The sequence below is a fragment of the Quercus lobata genome, chromosome 6 (assembly GCF_001633185.2).
Source record: "Quercus lobata isolate SW786 chromosome 6, ValleyOak3.0 Primary Assembly, whole genome shotgun sequence".
Taxonomy (NCBI): domain Eukaryota; kingdom Viridiplantae; phylum Streptophyta; class Magnoliopsida; order Fagales; family Fagaceae; genus Quercus; species Quercus lobata.
The window spans coordinates 38,371,291-38,387,836 of record NC_044909.1 but is presented as its reverse complement, the minus strand read 5'-3'; the positions used below and the strand labels follow the sequence as shown (position 1 = coordinate 38,387,836).

The 16,546-nt window shown below is 38.9% G+C and overlaps 2 protein-coding genes across 2 annotated transcripts; one reads left to right on the top strand and one right to left on the bottom strand.

Annotated features, from left to right (window-relative positions):
* Window positions 1–3,077: 3,077 nt before the first annotated feature.
* On the bottom strand, window positions 3,078–10,850 carry LOC115993892 (protein CROWDED NUCLEI 4). The gene is given in 9 exon segments (XM_031117875.1): window positions 3,078–3,682; window positions 4,186–4,364; window positions 4,367–4,560; window positions 4,706–6,564; window positions 6,779–6,862; window positions 6,962–7,232; window positions 8,810–9,063; window positions 9,175–9,384; window positions 10,323–10,850. Coding segments are annotated over 9 exon segments (3,297 nt in total). The 5' UTR covers window positions 10,560–10,850; the 3' UTR covers window positions 3,078–3,673.
* A 3,096-nt stretch (window positions 10,851–13,946) lies between these two features.
* LOC115950249 lies at window positions 13,947–16,331 on the top strand. The gene is made up of 4 exons (XM_031067479.1): window positions 13,947–14,748; window positions 14,835–15,005; window positions 15,078–15,556; window positions 15,633–16,331. Exons 1-4 carry the CDS (start codon window positions 13,947–13,949, stop codon window positions 16,161–16,163), a joined length of 1,983 nt encoding a protein of 660 aa, XP_030923339.1. The 3' UTR covers window positions 16,164–16,331.
* Window positions 16,332–16,546: the final 215 nt, after the last annotated feature.

Below are 16,546 nucleotides of genomic sequence, written 5' to 3'. Positions count from 1 at the left end.
ATCATGATAAAATGTATTATAAAACACTTATTCATATCCTTTCTTTTGTTTAGATTTTGCAAGCAAAAGGAAAGTAAATCAACCAAAGCATGTTATGTATGTGAAATAAAAGGAAGTGAAGAAAGGAAATAAAATCATGTGAGTCATCCAAGCATGTTAGCATGTGAGGGCAAGTGAAGCAACCATGTAAGCTCAGAGATAAAGACAATCCAAACTTTCCTATTCTAAATGGATTCTTTGTTTGAGTTGGAAGACCTTAGCTAATTGATTATCTTCACTAATATTTAGTCTCTTGCCAAATCATATTTTCAAAAGTCAAATTCATATTTAATAATAACTTAGAATTGCTTGGACAGCTACCTTAATAAGAATCTCCCTCTTGGCATGCGAAAGAATCTTAGTTTGCCAATTTTGGAGTTTCTCCCAAACTCTTTCTTTGATTTATGAGAAAGCTCTTTTACGTTCTCTTCCAACTAGGGATTACAATTGTTGCCCAATCCGCGGATACCCGACCTGAACCTAATGGGTCAGGTTTGGGTTTTAAAAAAAAAACCAAAAGTGGGTCCGGGTTTTACCATTGTTGCCCAATCCGTGTATACTTGACCCGAACCTAATGGGTTAGGTTTGGGTTTAAAAAAAAAACTAAAAGCGGGTCCGAGTTTTGGTAAAACCCGGACCCGAACCCAACCCGATTACATGTTAAATTACCAAAAACCCTCATATGTGTGTGTTCTTTTTTTTGGACAATACTCAGGCCTAAGTGGAATCAAGGAACTTGGGCTCCCAAAGAGTTTTGTACTTGTGGTTTGGTGGACTGGGCTTGGTTCACTGCAGTTGTGTTAGGCTAATTACGAACCAAGTTGTCCATTAAACATGGATCCTACAACACATAAGTATTCATATATGCAAATATATATATATATATATATATATATTGCAAAGCAAACAGCTAAGGAGCAATAAAGAAATAAAGAAAAAGCAATTAAGGATGTCAAGGATCCTCAGAAAATAAATGATATTTCATTATATTGAGTTTTAATACATTGGGTCCTTCTTTTCACTGGGATATGTCACAAGGTTTAAATAAGTTCAAAAGTTACAGACTTAGATCGCTCTTTATGGGCTTCTACGACTTGTGAGATTTGAATCCCCTTAAATCCAAGTGTATCTCTAGTATCTATTTCAAGATCCCTGATAGTGTTTTCCCTCTTTTCTCCCTTTTTGAATTTTAAAGAAGTCTTTTAAGGGCATTTTTAGCTTTGATTAGTTATTGTTGAATGGTTTTTGTTGATGGTTTCATCTCCTTTTATAGTACCTTCCTAGGGTTTTTGGTGTATCATTAATTCCCTCCATTTGCTAATTTGGGTACCAGAACCAATGTTGTGTCAACAACATTGGTGGTTGGTCCCTTCCTTATTTTCTCACTATATTCTCCTTTTGAGATTTCTCTTTATAAAGTCTCCAGCTGACCTTTATCTTTTTGGGGGTCCTAAGGCCTGACTTTCAATCCTCTCTTCCCAAAACTTCTAAATGCTCATTTTCAAACCCATCTTTTGGCTGCTTCTCCTTTTGTCATTTTTTCTAAATGGGTAGATTCCTCACTGTCAAGCTGAAAGATCCTCAGTTACCTTCCTTTATGATCCACTCTCTTGCGTTTCCCAAGGTACCAGACTTCTTTTTATCAAGTACTTATTCCTAGGTCATCAACCTTTTTCTGAGCCATAGGTGGCTGATGGGACATGCCTATCTTCATTCCTTGTGTCCATGAGCATGCTCCCTTAAGCTGTTTAAATTACAGCTGATCCCTTCTTGCATTTTCTGAGTATCCCATGGTTCTGTTAGTCCCAAGATATCCTGGTCTAATCCCTTTCTGGGCTCCTCAGGAAACTCTCCTTATAAAGGTTGGGCTAAGCCTCCTTTGTTCTTTTCCTTCCTTTTTTGAGGCCCAAATCTTGCCCATTCATGAGTTTGGGCCTCCTTTCACTCATTTTAAGTGGGCTTTGGTCTACAGATTGGGCTTTGCCTATCTTTGAGAGCCCCTTTAGTTTATATCCCTTATGTTAAAACTCAGAACATACCATAAAATTAATCCTCTTATTTTAGCTCACACACTCACCAGCCGCCCCTCTCATTTCAGCTCACTCTCTTCTCACACTCTCACTCACTCTCCATCTCACCGCCAGCCCAAGCTGTTACCACTGGTCTAAACTTTTTGTCACTCACTCTCACACGACACTCACGGTCTGTTCTGTTCTATTCTTGCTTTCTGCCTTTCTCTTCAAAATATTTTTATTATATATATATATATATATATATTGTATTCAATCTGAGATGTTTGTTTCATATGAATCCCATTTGCCAAGCAAAGGTACGAGGAATCACATGACATCTGCCAAGTACCCAAACCAAGTCCCTGACACCCCATATGTTTTCTATTTTTTTTTTCAAAACTAATCAATTTCTATTTTGTCAATTCATATTATTTTTGTACCCAAACCAAGTCCCTGTATTCATCAAAGAGGGGGCTTTGTTGATTCATATTATTTTAAAAAAGTTTGATTCATATTATTTAAAAAAAGATTATAACGAGTCCCATATTCTATTTTGTAGATTCTTAGTATTTGGAACTACCCCTATGGAAGTACCAGCCATAGGGGTAGCCCCAAATACTTTTCGAAGTGTAATATACTGGTATACTCTCTAAACCCAGAAGTTCTGAGTGGCCTTGTGTTTCAACCATAACGTTCTTACCAAAGAAAACCATAGTTTTGCTCTCGATAAGTTTGTGGGCTTAGGCATTTCCATAAAGCTTTAGAAGAGCAAGTACATTCTTCCCTCTTTGAGTGGTTGCATAACAAAAAATAAGACTATCATCAACAAATAAAAGATGAGAAACTGTTGACTACCTTTACACACTGCCACCCCTGTAGTCAAATCTTGAGATTCAGCTTGTCTCATTAAAGCTGTCATGAAGCCCTAGACAGACATGCATATATTACCACGATGAAGTGCGCTTCCCCCTTCAGATAATCCTGTCCACTAGTTAAGGGTATGCAGGAAAAGAACAAGGCAACCAGTCACTAAAAATGCACATTGGACATATTTACTCTCACAATTTCAGCTATTACAAGTTACCAAACTAGTCAAAGGTGAGAATAGCCCCCCCCCCCCCCCCCCCCCCAAAAAAAAACCAATAGCATGAAGACTTAAAATTGCTTTCACTAACATTTCATCATAAAGCAAAGCAGACAACCCAAAAAAAGCCACAAATGCTAATGGATACCATCTTACAAACGCTAAAACACCACCCCATGCCAAAACAAATACTGGCAACAATCACCAGACCTACTGAAACCTAATGAAATCTACACACATAAAGGCAATTAAGGATGCACAAAACATTTACAAATTTCTCATAAGAACACAGTGAGCAGTCATTTACATGTTTAGCCCACTTAAAAACACGTCACCAGCCAAAAACTACTTCAAAAGGAGTGAAACCAGTGTGTCCATTGCAGTAGGTAAACTGTAGGTGCATCCAACCAAAAGCTAGAAATCTTTTACTTCTGTTTTGACCTTGTCCACTATTGAATTTTTTCAATCAACCTTCTCGTTATGATTTGGCAGCACCATTCTCTTCAACTTTTTGTTTACTCTATTTAGGTATAACTCGTCACTGAGTCTGCAAAACAAGACAAGCGTTTAGAAAAGAATAGAAGGCAGCAGTATAAACGGATAATTACTCAACCATGCAATAATCATATCGAATGTGGGCTTTATGTCCCTGTAAATTGGGACCCCAGTGTTGAAGCCCTTCAAAAGTCCACACAACTCTACTAGTTGCAGAAGCCATCAGTCAAGGAAAGCACATCATGTAGCAGTAAAAAGCAAAATACCATAACCAGGAAAAGGCAAACAAATTGCAAATAAAGGAGAATAAATTGCAAATGACAAGAGAAAGATAATACTATAACCAGCTAGCCATGGAACAAAAAGCCTTTTAGATTGGGAAACAATATTGTCCATCAAGAAGAACAAATACTTGCAGTACCACATGAAAAAGAAAATAATGAACATGAAACAGAAACGATTAAAAGTGAACAAATACCATAATGCAATCTTATATACCCACGTGAAAAAACATCAAGACATACAAGATTTGAGCAAACAGCAGTCAGCAGTCACCTGATAATGCTCACTAACTTCTCCGTCATTGTGTACTAGAAGCTTTTCTGGTGCCTTGGTGCCACAGGATAAGGCATCATTCTGTACAGGTGAAGAATTTGCACGACCATTTACTCCTTTACCAAGAAGAATATTCTGCTGCAATTCAGCTACAGGATTTAACAAGCAGTCTAATTTGCTACAGGATTTAACAAGCAGTCTAATTTGTCTTCATTTGTGAAGTTGTCAGTGTCAGTTTTCTCATGAGTCACTTCTGAGATCTGTATGATTTTATCTATAACTAATTCACTAGCCTCTTCAGCACCTTCTTGAAGTTTAGAGGATGAAAACAATACATGCTGATCCTCTGCAACATTTTTTTGGGTGGAAATTACACTGAAACCAAATAAATAAACATTTACCAGGAAAAAAAAAAAATTAATTACGTCTCTAAGAACCACTAGTGCATTTCAAAAATCAGAAATTAAACAACTCAATATGCGATAAACTATATCAAATGGGGGAAAAATTAACACTTTACCTCTCAGTAATAGCGCATTGAGTTGCAGTGACATCCTCTTGTTGCCTCCTTTTCTTTCTGTTCTGCCTTTGCTCTGATTGTAAATTAACACTGTCATTGGATATATAGTGTTTTACTCTTCTTTTCCTTCCTGCCTGAAGCTGTTGCTCAGAAATTGAAGGGGCACACTTTTCACTGGCATATTCTTTAATTTCAGACACATTATCATGTGTTGCTTTTGCCACGTCACCTACATGGGGCACTTCAACAATCTCTTTTGGTTCACCAATAGCATATTTCTCCTGCTGTCTCTCTCTGAAAATTCTACTTGACTTCTCCTCTCCCAAGTCCTTTTGCCCATTGCTTGCATTTTCAGGGTCAGATAACAAAGACCTTTCTTCATACTTCATCGGAGTCTTATCGGGAGAATGTTTGAATATTAATTCTGCGCATCGTTTAATCCAGGAAAATCGAGCAGAGCTATGAGGAGAAGCACCATCCAGATTATGCATAGATGGAGAATTGAGCCTATTGCTAACATCAGTAATATCTACCACTTTCTGTGAATCCTCCGCATTTGGTATAAATCTTTTCTGCTTCAAAATTCTTTTTGCAGAAACTTTCCGCTGGCCTAGTTCAGAATTGAATTTCTGCATCTCAGCAATACTATCTGAGGCAAATTTTAAATCCTGCAGCTTCTTAAGGTCTTCAATCTGGGCAAGTATCTCTTCTCTATCTGCATGCAATAGCTCCCTTTGTTTTTTTAATTTCTCTCTTTGGATCTTCAGATCCTCAATGCAATTATTTAGCTCTGCCCACTCCCTGTTTCGTTGCTCACGTTCCAAATTTATCTCCAATCTCTCAGCATTGAGCCTTTTCATTTCTAAAGCAACCTGTTCCAACTCTTTATCAGTTTTTTCCTTAAGAGAGCTTATATACTGAAGTTCATTTTTCTTTTCATGCTCAAAGGCTCTCTCTCTCTCAGTCAAATCACTCTCTAATTCTTCACGTCTTTTTGCAAAACAGTTCTCCAACTCTCTCTTTTGCATCTCGATCTCCAGTAAGAAATCTGCACGTTCTTGCTGCATCTTGCTGAACCACTCAGTACGATCATGTACCATCTTATTCATAAAGTCTTCCCGTTCATGGCTAAGTGCCTCAACATCTTGTTTATACTGCTCTCGCATTGCTTCCTTTTCCAGTTTAAGGCTATCACGCTCTTCCTTAATAAACTTGGAAAAGGCCACTCTCTCTTGAGCTACCTGTTCTGCTTCATTCTGTAACTCCTCTCTTTTTTCATCAATTAACTCCCATTCAGCTTCAAACTTGGCCTTCTCTACTTTCAACTTTTCTGAATCAGCAAAAACCTCCAATTTTTGAGCCCTAACCATATCTATTTCTTCTTTAAGATTCATCTCTAGAACTGATAACTCACTTGTTTCAGTTTTCATGGCCTCTAGCTTCTCCTTTGCTTGATCAACCAGCTTCTTTTTGTCATCCAATGAAACCAATGAATTCTGAAGCTCTACTTTCATTTTGCTGATCTCTTCTTTCTCTTCTTGCAATTGTGCTTTATTCAACTCATACTCTTTCTCAGTAGCCCTTAGGCGTTTTTCTTTCTCATCAATTAAATTCAATGTCTCTGCCACTTCTTTCTCCCTATCTGCTAATGTCCTAGACTGAACCTCCAAGTCATGCTCCCTTTCCGAAATAAGGTTTTCCCGTTGCCTAAGATCCATCTCCTCCAACTCCCAAGCCCGTCTCTTAGTCTCAATTTCATCTTCAACTGATTTTCGCCTCCTCTCCAGCTCAGCATCAAATTCAGACTTTGTTGTTCTCAAAGCAGTTTCATGATTGGCAATAACTTTCTGGATTTGATCCTGCATTTTCCATCCAAAAGATGAATAAGAAAAACCAACAAGATAATTATGAAGAATAAAGTTTCCCAATAGTAAAATATTAGTAGCAGTTGGCTGAAAGGATCCAAGAAACCAGCCATTCTCATAATAGTGATAAACCTAAGGCCTAGCTGAAACCATCTTCCACTCCATAATTTAATTATAAAAAAAATGCTACTAAGAAAAAACAACTCACAGATTCCTTGCTTGCAAGTTTTTCCTGTAGAACAAGTAGGTCTTGCCGTTCCTTATTCAGCATAGCTTCCCTTTTAATGACATCCTGCAAAACTCACAAGAAAAAATACATGAATAAAGTTTCTTGCAAACAAAGTAAAAATCTTATATACAATTAAAGAAAAAGGGAATCAAAGAAATTAACCTCCTCCCTTTTTGACAGGGAAGCCTTGGCCAGATCCACACTCAATCTCTCATCATTTAGATCTCTAAGTTTCTTTTCAATAGTCGCCTTTGAATCCTCTATCTCCTTTTCAACTCGATTTAGTTCTTGAGATCTACTAAAAATGAATTCCTCCCTCTGATTCAGCAAAGCTTGGGCTTCAAGTAACCTTTCATGTTCAAGCTGCAAAGCTTTCTGCCTTTCACTTAAAGATTGCCTCTCAAGAATAATATCTTTCTCTTTTTCATCGCAACTAAAACATAAGACAACAACGGCATTACAAAACTCCCTGACCGGGTTTCTTGCCTGAAAATTTATACATTATAGGAGCAGCTTCTGAAATGATCACTGGGCGGCCATGGTGTTAACAGAATAATGGAGTTCAGCACAACTCATTATTTTTATTGCAAGAAGGCATGTTCACAAGTTTTGGTCTGTTTCACCATCTAGACAACAAGTCCAAAAGAAGAGCAATCTCATGACCTTGCATGTAGCTCTCCCTTGAACTACATTATGAAAGGCTTGGAACTAAGGCACAAGCCAAATCTACACATTAAAATAATGTTGAGTTACTAGAGAATTGTGGTCTAGTTTTGATGCAGGGCCTTCTTGGCACATCTCATAGGTTATTTTAGTTATTATTGAGTCTTAGTATTAAGTTTTTTTAGGTTAGAAAGTTGCTGGTTTATTTATTTATTTATTTTTAAATAGTAGTTTGGTAATTTTTACATTTTCTGGAATGGGCTGCCCTAGAGGGCCATGAGTCTTATTTTATGTTTAGAGTCCTTTTCTAGGAATAGGTTATTTAGAGTTTTAGTCCTAGAAAAGGATCTAACAATAGACTATATAAAGGTTTTATTGTAGTCAATAATAGTCATAGTGAGATTAATTCTAATAAAATTCCAACAGCTCAATTTTAGGATTGAGAGTGTGAATGCCTTCTCCTACCTAAGTGTGATTGCCTAGGAAATCCTAGATGTGATTGCCTAGCATTTTATCTATCTTATTTCTTGTTCTATTCCCTGTTTTAACACCAAACAACCATCAACATATTCAAGATTCAATTTTTCCTTAACTTAAACCCTTAAACATCAATCCTTATTCAAGAACTGCTCAACAAATCTGATTAAGTGCTGAATTCCTAAAGATCCTACATCAAAATTGGGAGCTCATTCAAGCTTCCATCCTATGTCAGTTTTTTGGTCTATGACTGAGGGAAGGAAGGGTGAAAAAGAAATTTAAAAACCTAATTCTCCTCTTTCTGATTCAGTATTGTTGTTGTTGTTTTCTCTACTCTTGAACAAGTGAAGTCTAAGGACCTTGGGTTGACCTAGGAGGTATTAGATCAGTTCAAAAGATACCATTTACTCAAAATGCTTCATTGAGAACTCTTCGGGAAACATAGATCAAGACAGTCAAAGGAGAGGTAACATTTTATATATATATATATATATATATATATATATGTATATGTATAGAAAGAAATGCAACACAAAGACTTCCTAGGTGTCGCCCATCCTAGTCAAAGGAGAGGTAACATGAAACTTGAGTAGATTATCTTAGACATATTAATGAGCTTAGCCGTGAAGTTCAAAAAGAAAAAAACCATCATGCAGTCTGCTTTCCAATCTTTTGCACTGCATGTAGCATAATACCAAATAAATAAATATAAATAAAAAGGAGCCAAGGGATCTCATGAGAAAAGGTGCTCTTTGAGCCTTTTTTATTATGCACATATTCCTAATTAAAATTAACCAATCCAACTTGAACACAGGAAGCTAACGGAAGTGGGTTTCAACAAGATATGTTATAAATGAGTAAGGCACATACTCAGACTTGAACGATATGAGACGCCTCCTGAGTTCATCTTCACGTGCTTCAACTTCCTGCAGCTTTCTTTCTGCAGCACGGTGATACCGAGTAGCTTCTGCTTGTAAAGATTCTGCTGAATGCAGCTTTGCTTCAGCCTCAGTAAATTTCTTCTGAGCATCCTCTACCATAATGTGTCCTTCAGCCAATTTACTCTCAGCTGAAACCTTTATTTCAGCAGATTCTGTACGCATCTCATGCAAGGCCTTCTCAAGCTACAGAAATCCATCAAACAAACCCCGAGAAAAGATAAATTACAATGATAGGGTCATATGGGAAAGGCACACTTTCTTTAATTTAAGGATGACCATAATTGATAAGCTTACACTTGCTATACACTCGTCCTTGACTACTACAGCCTTCTTCAGCCTCTCTTCTCGTTTTCTCGCCTCAGCTAAGGCAGATAGGTGCATTGCTTGATCACGCTTATGCATTATTTCAGTTGTTTCTTCAGAAGCTTTGATCTGCTCATACTTGGAAGTTAATTCCTTTCTTTCCAAAAGGAGAAGCCCCATGTGGTGTTGGTGGTCAAAGATCTACATAAAAGAGAATTATAAATGGGTATTGCTAGGACTCACCTCATGGGAGAGATATATTATAGCCTATGTACACTGGCAACATTTAGTGCCAAAAAAAAAAAAAAAAGTACTTTACCAGCACATCAATTTGCAAACAGGATTAAATTGTACAACATATGAGCACAACTTGATTACTCAATGACGACTTGTATATGTTTGCATTTAAAAATATACATATGTTCAGTATCTTCTATGACCAATGCCATGAACAGGCAAGGGATCTAAATTCGGCTTCCCCAAATCCAAAAATACAACACAACTATAAAATATATGTGAATAATCTATGTAAAATACCACCATCTTTATCGTCATTCTTATGAAATCAATGAGATGTAATCACAAGATACTCTTATTCTTGCAAAAGTAACTCTAAAAAATCAAAATGAAAATGCAAAACACTTGAGATTCTCTGTCAGACAAACAGACAATGTGAATAAATTCCAACTCTAGCACGCATAAATTAATTTCCACCGACAATTACGGTCAACAAGAACTATTAAATTAAGTCCTACATAAGAGTTATGACAATGTTAATATCATTGATAATTACTTTCCTTATCCTCGTAATTATTAAAGACGAAAACCTTACACTTAATTACACCATTCCTTTTATTATGAATGATTAAATCATATAATTAAAAAAGTTATTTAAATATCAAGATTAAAAAAAAAAAAAAAAAAAAATCAACTCAACTAGTCCAAATAGTATGCATTCTAAAAGTACAAAGCAACCAATTAGAATTTCAAAATTTCTACACATTCATACATCATCTTATTAATTAATCAAGAAATTCCAACCAAGCCTATATCAAACAAAAATTACATATATTCTGAAAAAACAAGAAGCACAAAAAGTAAAAAATTTAGTTGTAAAGAATTGGGGAAAAATAGGAAACCTCAGCTTCGAGCTTTGCAATATAGGCTATGAGGGCAGCCTTGTCTCTGCGTTTGATGGATTCTTCATCGAAACCAGCCTCCTTGAGGCGCTTCCAGATGGCTTCGTCAGTGAGAGGGGTTTTCAAAACCCTAGAACCAGGCGTTATCGACAAAGCCTTAGTAGTAGTAGTAATACTTGTAAAACTCGGAGTAGTCGGAGTAGCGATCGCGAGTCGTTCCGATTGAGGACTCGCCATCTCCGCCAGCTTCTCAAACCCTAATAAGATTCTCTATCTCTATCTCTCTCTCTCTTTTTCTTTGGTTTCGGTGCTTGGCTGTTGTTGATCTGATCTGATCTGATATTTTTCTTGCTTTTTGAGGCACTTTTCTTTCTCACCAATCAATTCAACATTTGATTCTGTGAACGCAGTTCGTGTGTGAGTCACTACGGAGTATGCTTTTTTTTTGCTTTTTCAACTTTTGTTGTTGCGATGAAAGCGCATTTTTTATACAAATAAAAGTGTAAGAGTGAAGGAGTGTGTAAAGACTAAAGAGTAGCAGTGTGTAGGGACTAGGGACTGACAAAATTAAACTAGAATTTGGCTGATGAGTTGGGACTTTTTTTTTTTTTTTTTTTTTTTTAACAAGCGGAAATTGGCCAACGACGTCGTTCCATTGGAGTTTAGTAGAAATGGAATTTTGCGCCTTTTAATTTTAAACTTTTATTTTTATTTTTAAAAATAAAGAGAACCCAGTCTTGTCATGGAAGCTTCTAAAGTGAGAGTCCACCTTCCACGTCAGCTTACCAAAGTTACGTTTGGCAAGCGGGAAAAAATAAAAATAAAATCCTAGTGATTTATTGAGCTTATTTTGATTAGTTTCCCACCAAAAAAAAAAAAAATTTTCTTCAGTCGTAGATGTCATAATTTTATCAAATCTATCAAAAAGCAAAAAAGATTGATATTGATAAATTGGTTGGTTGAAAATTCATTTTATGAAAATGGTAGGCCAGAATGTAGCCAATTATCTAAAAATAAATAAAATGCACCCCAACCCAATTATGGGTTCCTTTAAATGGAATATATTTTTTTTAAGTTTTGGACACCTAAATAATGGTTGCTATTAATATTTTCAACCTTTTGTATCATACTTTAAATGGAATTGCCATATTTAGTTATGATTTTGAAATAATTCATTAGGTTACTATTATATATTTTCCATAAATTGACTTTTGAAAAAAATCTGTACTTAAAATAATCCTAGTTATGCTAGGAGACTTGAAACTCATAGGATACTTCGTGGTATTTCCAACGGATACATTCAAGATTCAAATTCTTACATCTCCAAATATTGATGTATAAAATAAAAAAAATTACTCATTTTCAAATTATAGCAACTACCCGCCTAATTCTATGTCCTTATCTTCAAATCATAGAGTAAAAGGAAATAATTAACATTTACTTTTTTTAAATATTCAAAATTAATACTCCTTCAATTTTGGATTAAAATAGAACAATCCCGCACTCCCTTTAAAAAAAAAAATCTCAGTTTGTTTTTATTTGAAATTAAATATATCTTACTGTAAGGACGCGATTCGTGGCGGACCGTAACAGTGTCGGGTTCGCACGTGAAAAGGCCCCTAACAACATCATTTGTAGAGCGTGGGTTTGGAAGGCTAGGCCTTGATCGATAGGCGGTGGGTTTTTCGCGGTGTTCGTACCAGTTTAAGTTTTCCTACACCCCTGGAGTCTTTCTCATGGAGGTGGGCTGGGAGGCTCTGGTTTTTGGCCATTTTTCCCAACCCCCTTCTTTAGGTTACTTATTTTTCCTTTTATACTCGCTTGCGTCCACTGTCCTTCGCCCACGTATAGGGTCAACCTTTCCAAAATTGATACTTGTCCCATCAGCCCATATTCAAAGTCGTTGGGGGTGGTTGTAAATGCCAAAGACTGCGGCTCTGTCAGGTTCAGAGCATTGAATGGCAGTGAGAGCAGCTTTCCCTGGATATTTTAGATCTTTCGTCCTGATTTCGGTCCTATACCGTTTTTACCCTTCCTTCAGGGGGGGGAACTTTGGGTCTGCCGAGGACTGAGCCGTCCTCGGCGATATCCACAGGCTATTTTGTCGAGCTTGGGCCATAGCCCTCCTCGGCTTAGGCCTTCGGATTTTCCCCAGGTAGATGGGCCTGGCCCGTAAATCATTTGGGCCCCACAATAGCCCCTCAAAACCCGGCTGTCCAACCTCTTGGTTGGAAAGGGGGGTTTTGGTGATGCCAAACCTCTTCCTACGGCCCAATCAATTTGGCCTTTTAATAATGCTAGCGGCTCCTCATCTGTCCAAGAAACGCGCCGGTCTATGAGGCAGCCTTTTGATTTCGCGCTTGATGCGCTCTTATCGTTTGGGTATCCCAAAACGTGCTTTTAATGACCACTATTTACGAGACTGCTTTAATTCGGCGGTTTGTTTTGATGGGGTGGAGAAACGGAACCGGCATGTTCGTGTTGGCAGATTCCTTTGGATATCTGAACCTATTAAATGTCTCCCGCTCCACCCTCAGTATAAGAAGGAAAGGCGGAGGTTATTGTTTTTGTAAAGAATTCCTTCTCATCTTTCTGAGATTTGAAATATTTGGCCTCCCCGAGGGTTCATTTTACCCACTGGTCCACAAACTAAATCGTGATACACTTTGATATCGCTCCGAATCAGTAAGGTGGATGGCCTGGCTTCGGTGGGCTATCGAAACGGTTGATGGCCTGCAAGGAAGGAAACGCAATCAAAGAGGAGACCGGAGAAGACCGGTCGAACCCCCTCCGATGGAGAAGTTAGTTTTGTAGAGAAGGAAGTTCCAAGTATTTTGGAAAATTGTCTGAGTGAGAATCTTACCTTTGTCGGGTTCAGACCGGTCCCTTATATAGGGAGCCTGGGACGGTTACTTGTCCAATAACCGTTCCAGGATTTGTGGAAACCAACAACTCCGGAGTTAACTACCTCAACGGATATAAAATTGTAACCGCTAATGGAAGTTAACTTATTCGAAGGGTTTGTTGAAAGTCTAAGTGTTGAGCTTCTGTCTGTCTAGCATAGGACGGTTTGGTTCGTCCAAAGATATCTATCGATTGTTCATGGACGAACCCAATGGACGATCATGCCTCATGGAGGACAGTTTATGGAGTGATGCTATTATTCATGGACGCTTCTTCCTCTTCTGGATAAACTCTGGGATCAATCCTACGTTGTAGGCTCTGGACGAGCCCGTTGGACGAGCTGGAGATGGGAATTATTTTCCGCTTCTCTATCAGTTGCCCCTTTGTCCAAAGGGTCGTCCAGGACATTGTCGTGATTTCAACAAAGTTTCGCTTTTTCGTACGCCACGTGTCACGAAACCGTTGGTTGGCCAGCCGCGTCGATCCCGTTTCCCAAAGAGATCACCACGTGTCAATCTCTGAGTGGTGAGTGTCGCTTCGTTGACCCTGTTGCTGGGGCCTATAAATAGCGCATTCTCTTTCATGCCCCTCACTTTTTTCCTCATTCTCTTCTGCCAACTCGTCCAAGATTCTCGTCTAGCACTCGTCCTAGTTTCATCAGGTATTTCCTCTTCCTTTTTTCTTTTTAGGCTCTCGTTTTAAGTCCTCTACATTTCAACCATGCCTTCATCTTCTAGTCTAGAGAGAGAGATAGACGACTACCAGAACGGTTCTTCTGAGAGTGACGGTAGTGTAGATAGTTCGTCCTGTAGTGACTCCTCAGACGAGCATTACTCGTCTGGGGTTCCTGGCATTCCCTTAGAGGAATTTCAGGAACAACGACGTAGGGCGGCTTCTGGATCTGGGGCTAGCTCGTCCAGACAGCCATCAAGTCCTCCTCAAGACGAGGAAGAGGACGAAGATGTAATCTATAGTTGTGCCCCAGAGGTAGCGTCCACCTTAGACGATGCTAAGTTGAAAACTCTTGTAGATAGATACCAAATCCCTAAAGAGCTTAACCCTCGTCTACCCCAGCCTGGAGAATGGTGTTGTTCCCCTTCCTCAGGCTTAGGGGTATACGCTTCTTACCTATTAGCTGGCCTTAGGTTTCCCTTAAACTCTTTCTGCAGAGACCTCTTCCAAAGGTTGGGTATTGGGCCAAACCAGCTCAATCCCAATGGTTGGAGGACGATAGTTGCCATGCAAGTATTATGGCGTGAGGCATTGGAAGGGAACCGTCCAATTACAGTGGACGAGTTCCTTTACTGTTATAAGCCCTCAGAGATCAAAAAATCTGCTGGGTTCTACCAGTTCTCGTCCAGAGGTTCGTATTACAGTTTAATAACGGGCCGTAGTTCGTCTGACCGTCTTTGGAAAAAAGAATTTTTTATTATTTCTGGAAATTGGGCTGGGGACCCAGCTGATGTGGGTATTCCCTCCTTCCCTCCTTTTACCAGCCCTCTAGGTCGTCTTCGCCCTGAGGGTATGTTTTTCTTTCCATTTTATCTTTTTTGTCCTTCAACAAATTTTAATCTGTCACTCGTCTAACCATTTATCTTGGTGATGCAGCTGTCGTTCGTCCACGTTTGGATAAGTTTTTCTTGGATCAGATAGAAGTGGTTCGCACTTTTCCAGGAAGGACTTTCCACGACTTGGTTACTTTTACTCGTCTAGCAACTTGGGGACTTGGTCCAATCCCAACTGCTGAGAATTTAAGTCACGAAGAGCTCACTCGTCGAAGTAAGTGTCGTCCACTATACTTTGTTATTTCAGTTTTTTTTTTTTTTTTTAAATTAATTTTTCTCGTCATAGGGATAAGCACGATGAGGGAAAACAAAGAGAAAACAGTGGCTAGCGGGGACGAAGATGCTGCTGCTCCTACTGTCAAAGTGGCTTCCGTCCAGGCTGGGAAGAGGAAGTCAAAACCAATTTCAAGTACTGTGGACCTGGACGACCTTCCCAGTCGTCGTGGCCACAAGAAGCAAAAACAAAGGCCTTCCCTTCCAAAGGTTCCCAAGTTCGTGCCACCAACAGTGAACTTGGACGAGCCTGTGGTGGACGTGGAGCCCGTCCAAACGATTCATCCTGCTCCGTCTGATCCTCCCCCAGCTCCCAAAACTTCTCAGAAGTCTGGCTCGTCTGAATCCTCTGATCGTCCCTCTAATTTGGTTCTGGACGAGGGTTATGCATGGAGGACGTTCAAAGGGATCGTCACTGATCATGAGGTTAACGAATGCTACAACATGTCAGTGAAGGAGTTTGAGCGTTCTGGCATCCATGACCTTTTCAAGGTAAATTTCTTCCTCGTCCTTGTGTGTAAACATTTAATTTGAATAAAATGTCTAACTCCTTTTCGTCCAAATGCAGGCTATGTCAAAGTTTTATACAGCGACCTGCCAGGCCAAGGAGCTTGCTACAGAGGCCAAGACAGCCAAGGATAAGGCTAAGGAGCTGGGCCATGAGGTTTTGCTTAAGAAGGGGGAGGTCATCAGGTTGACAGAGGATTTTAATCGTCTGCTGGGAAGCGAGACGAAGTTGAAGAACGAAGTAGAGGAGCTCAAAGCTGACAACTTAGAGAAGGATACCCGCATCGTCCATCTCGAGGGACAAGTTTCAGAGCTTACCTCGTCCTTGGAGAAGGCACGTGAGGAAGCAATAGCTGCTTTTAAGAAATCTGACGAGTACAAGAATCGTCTAGACAGTCATTATGCAGCTGGGTATGAAGACTTCCGTGCTGATGCCAAGGAGGCGTATCCTGATTTGGACTTCAACTCGTTCAAGCTCCCTCTTGCTACAGAGAGTTCCGCGTTGCAGACGAGTTCCGAGGACGTCAACATCATGGACGATGCTAACACTGAAGTCATTCAGGACGATCCCAAGACGAGCTTGCCCAAGTGAAATCTATTTCCTTAGAAAGTTTACTTTTATTTGCCTTTTCATAGAAGTGCCTGTTGTTTTGGGCTTTTTACTTCTTCCTTTTTTTTTAAAGTTTATGCAAGTACAATCATCTCGTCCAGGATTATGGACGAGTTTTATATACATTTTCATATTCAAAACTAAAGGGGTTTTTGGACGTTGGTCGTCCACCCTTAGAATTTCATGAAAGAAATGAATACTTCTACTTTTACTTCCATTGTGTTTGAATATATATGTTTCCAGCTTTATGTATGAAATTCTTATTTTCATCAATGTGTGGTTCGTCCATCTAGGAATTTACTTCACCTCGTCTTGGGCATGGGGGTGAATTTTATTACATCACCAAGAAAGTAAATTGGTTCCTT

Bases quoted from the DNA above. Each gene is read 5' to 3' on its own strand.
- LOC115950249 (XM_031067479.1), top strand. From the start codon at position 13,947: ATGCCTTCATCTTCTAGTCTAGAGAGAGAGATAGACGACTACCAGAAC. The intron at 14,749-14,834 runs GTATGTTTTTCT...TTGGTGATGCAG, and splicing joins AGGTCGTCTTCGCCCTGAGG to CTGTCGTTCGTCCACGTTTG. The intron at 15,557-15,632 runs GTAAATTTCTTC...GTCCAAATGCAG, and splicing joins GCATCCATGACCTTTTCAAG to GCTATGTCAAAGTTTTATAC.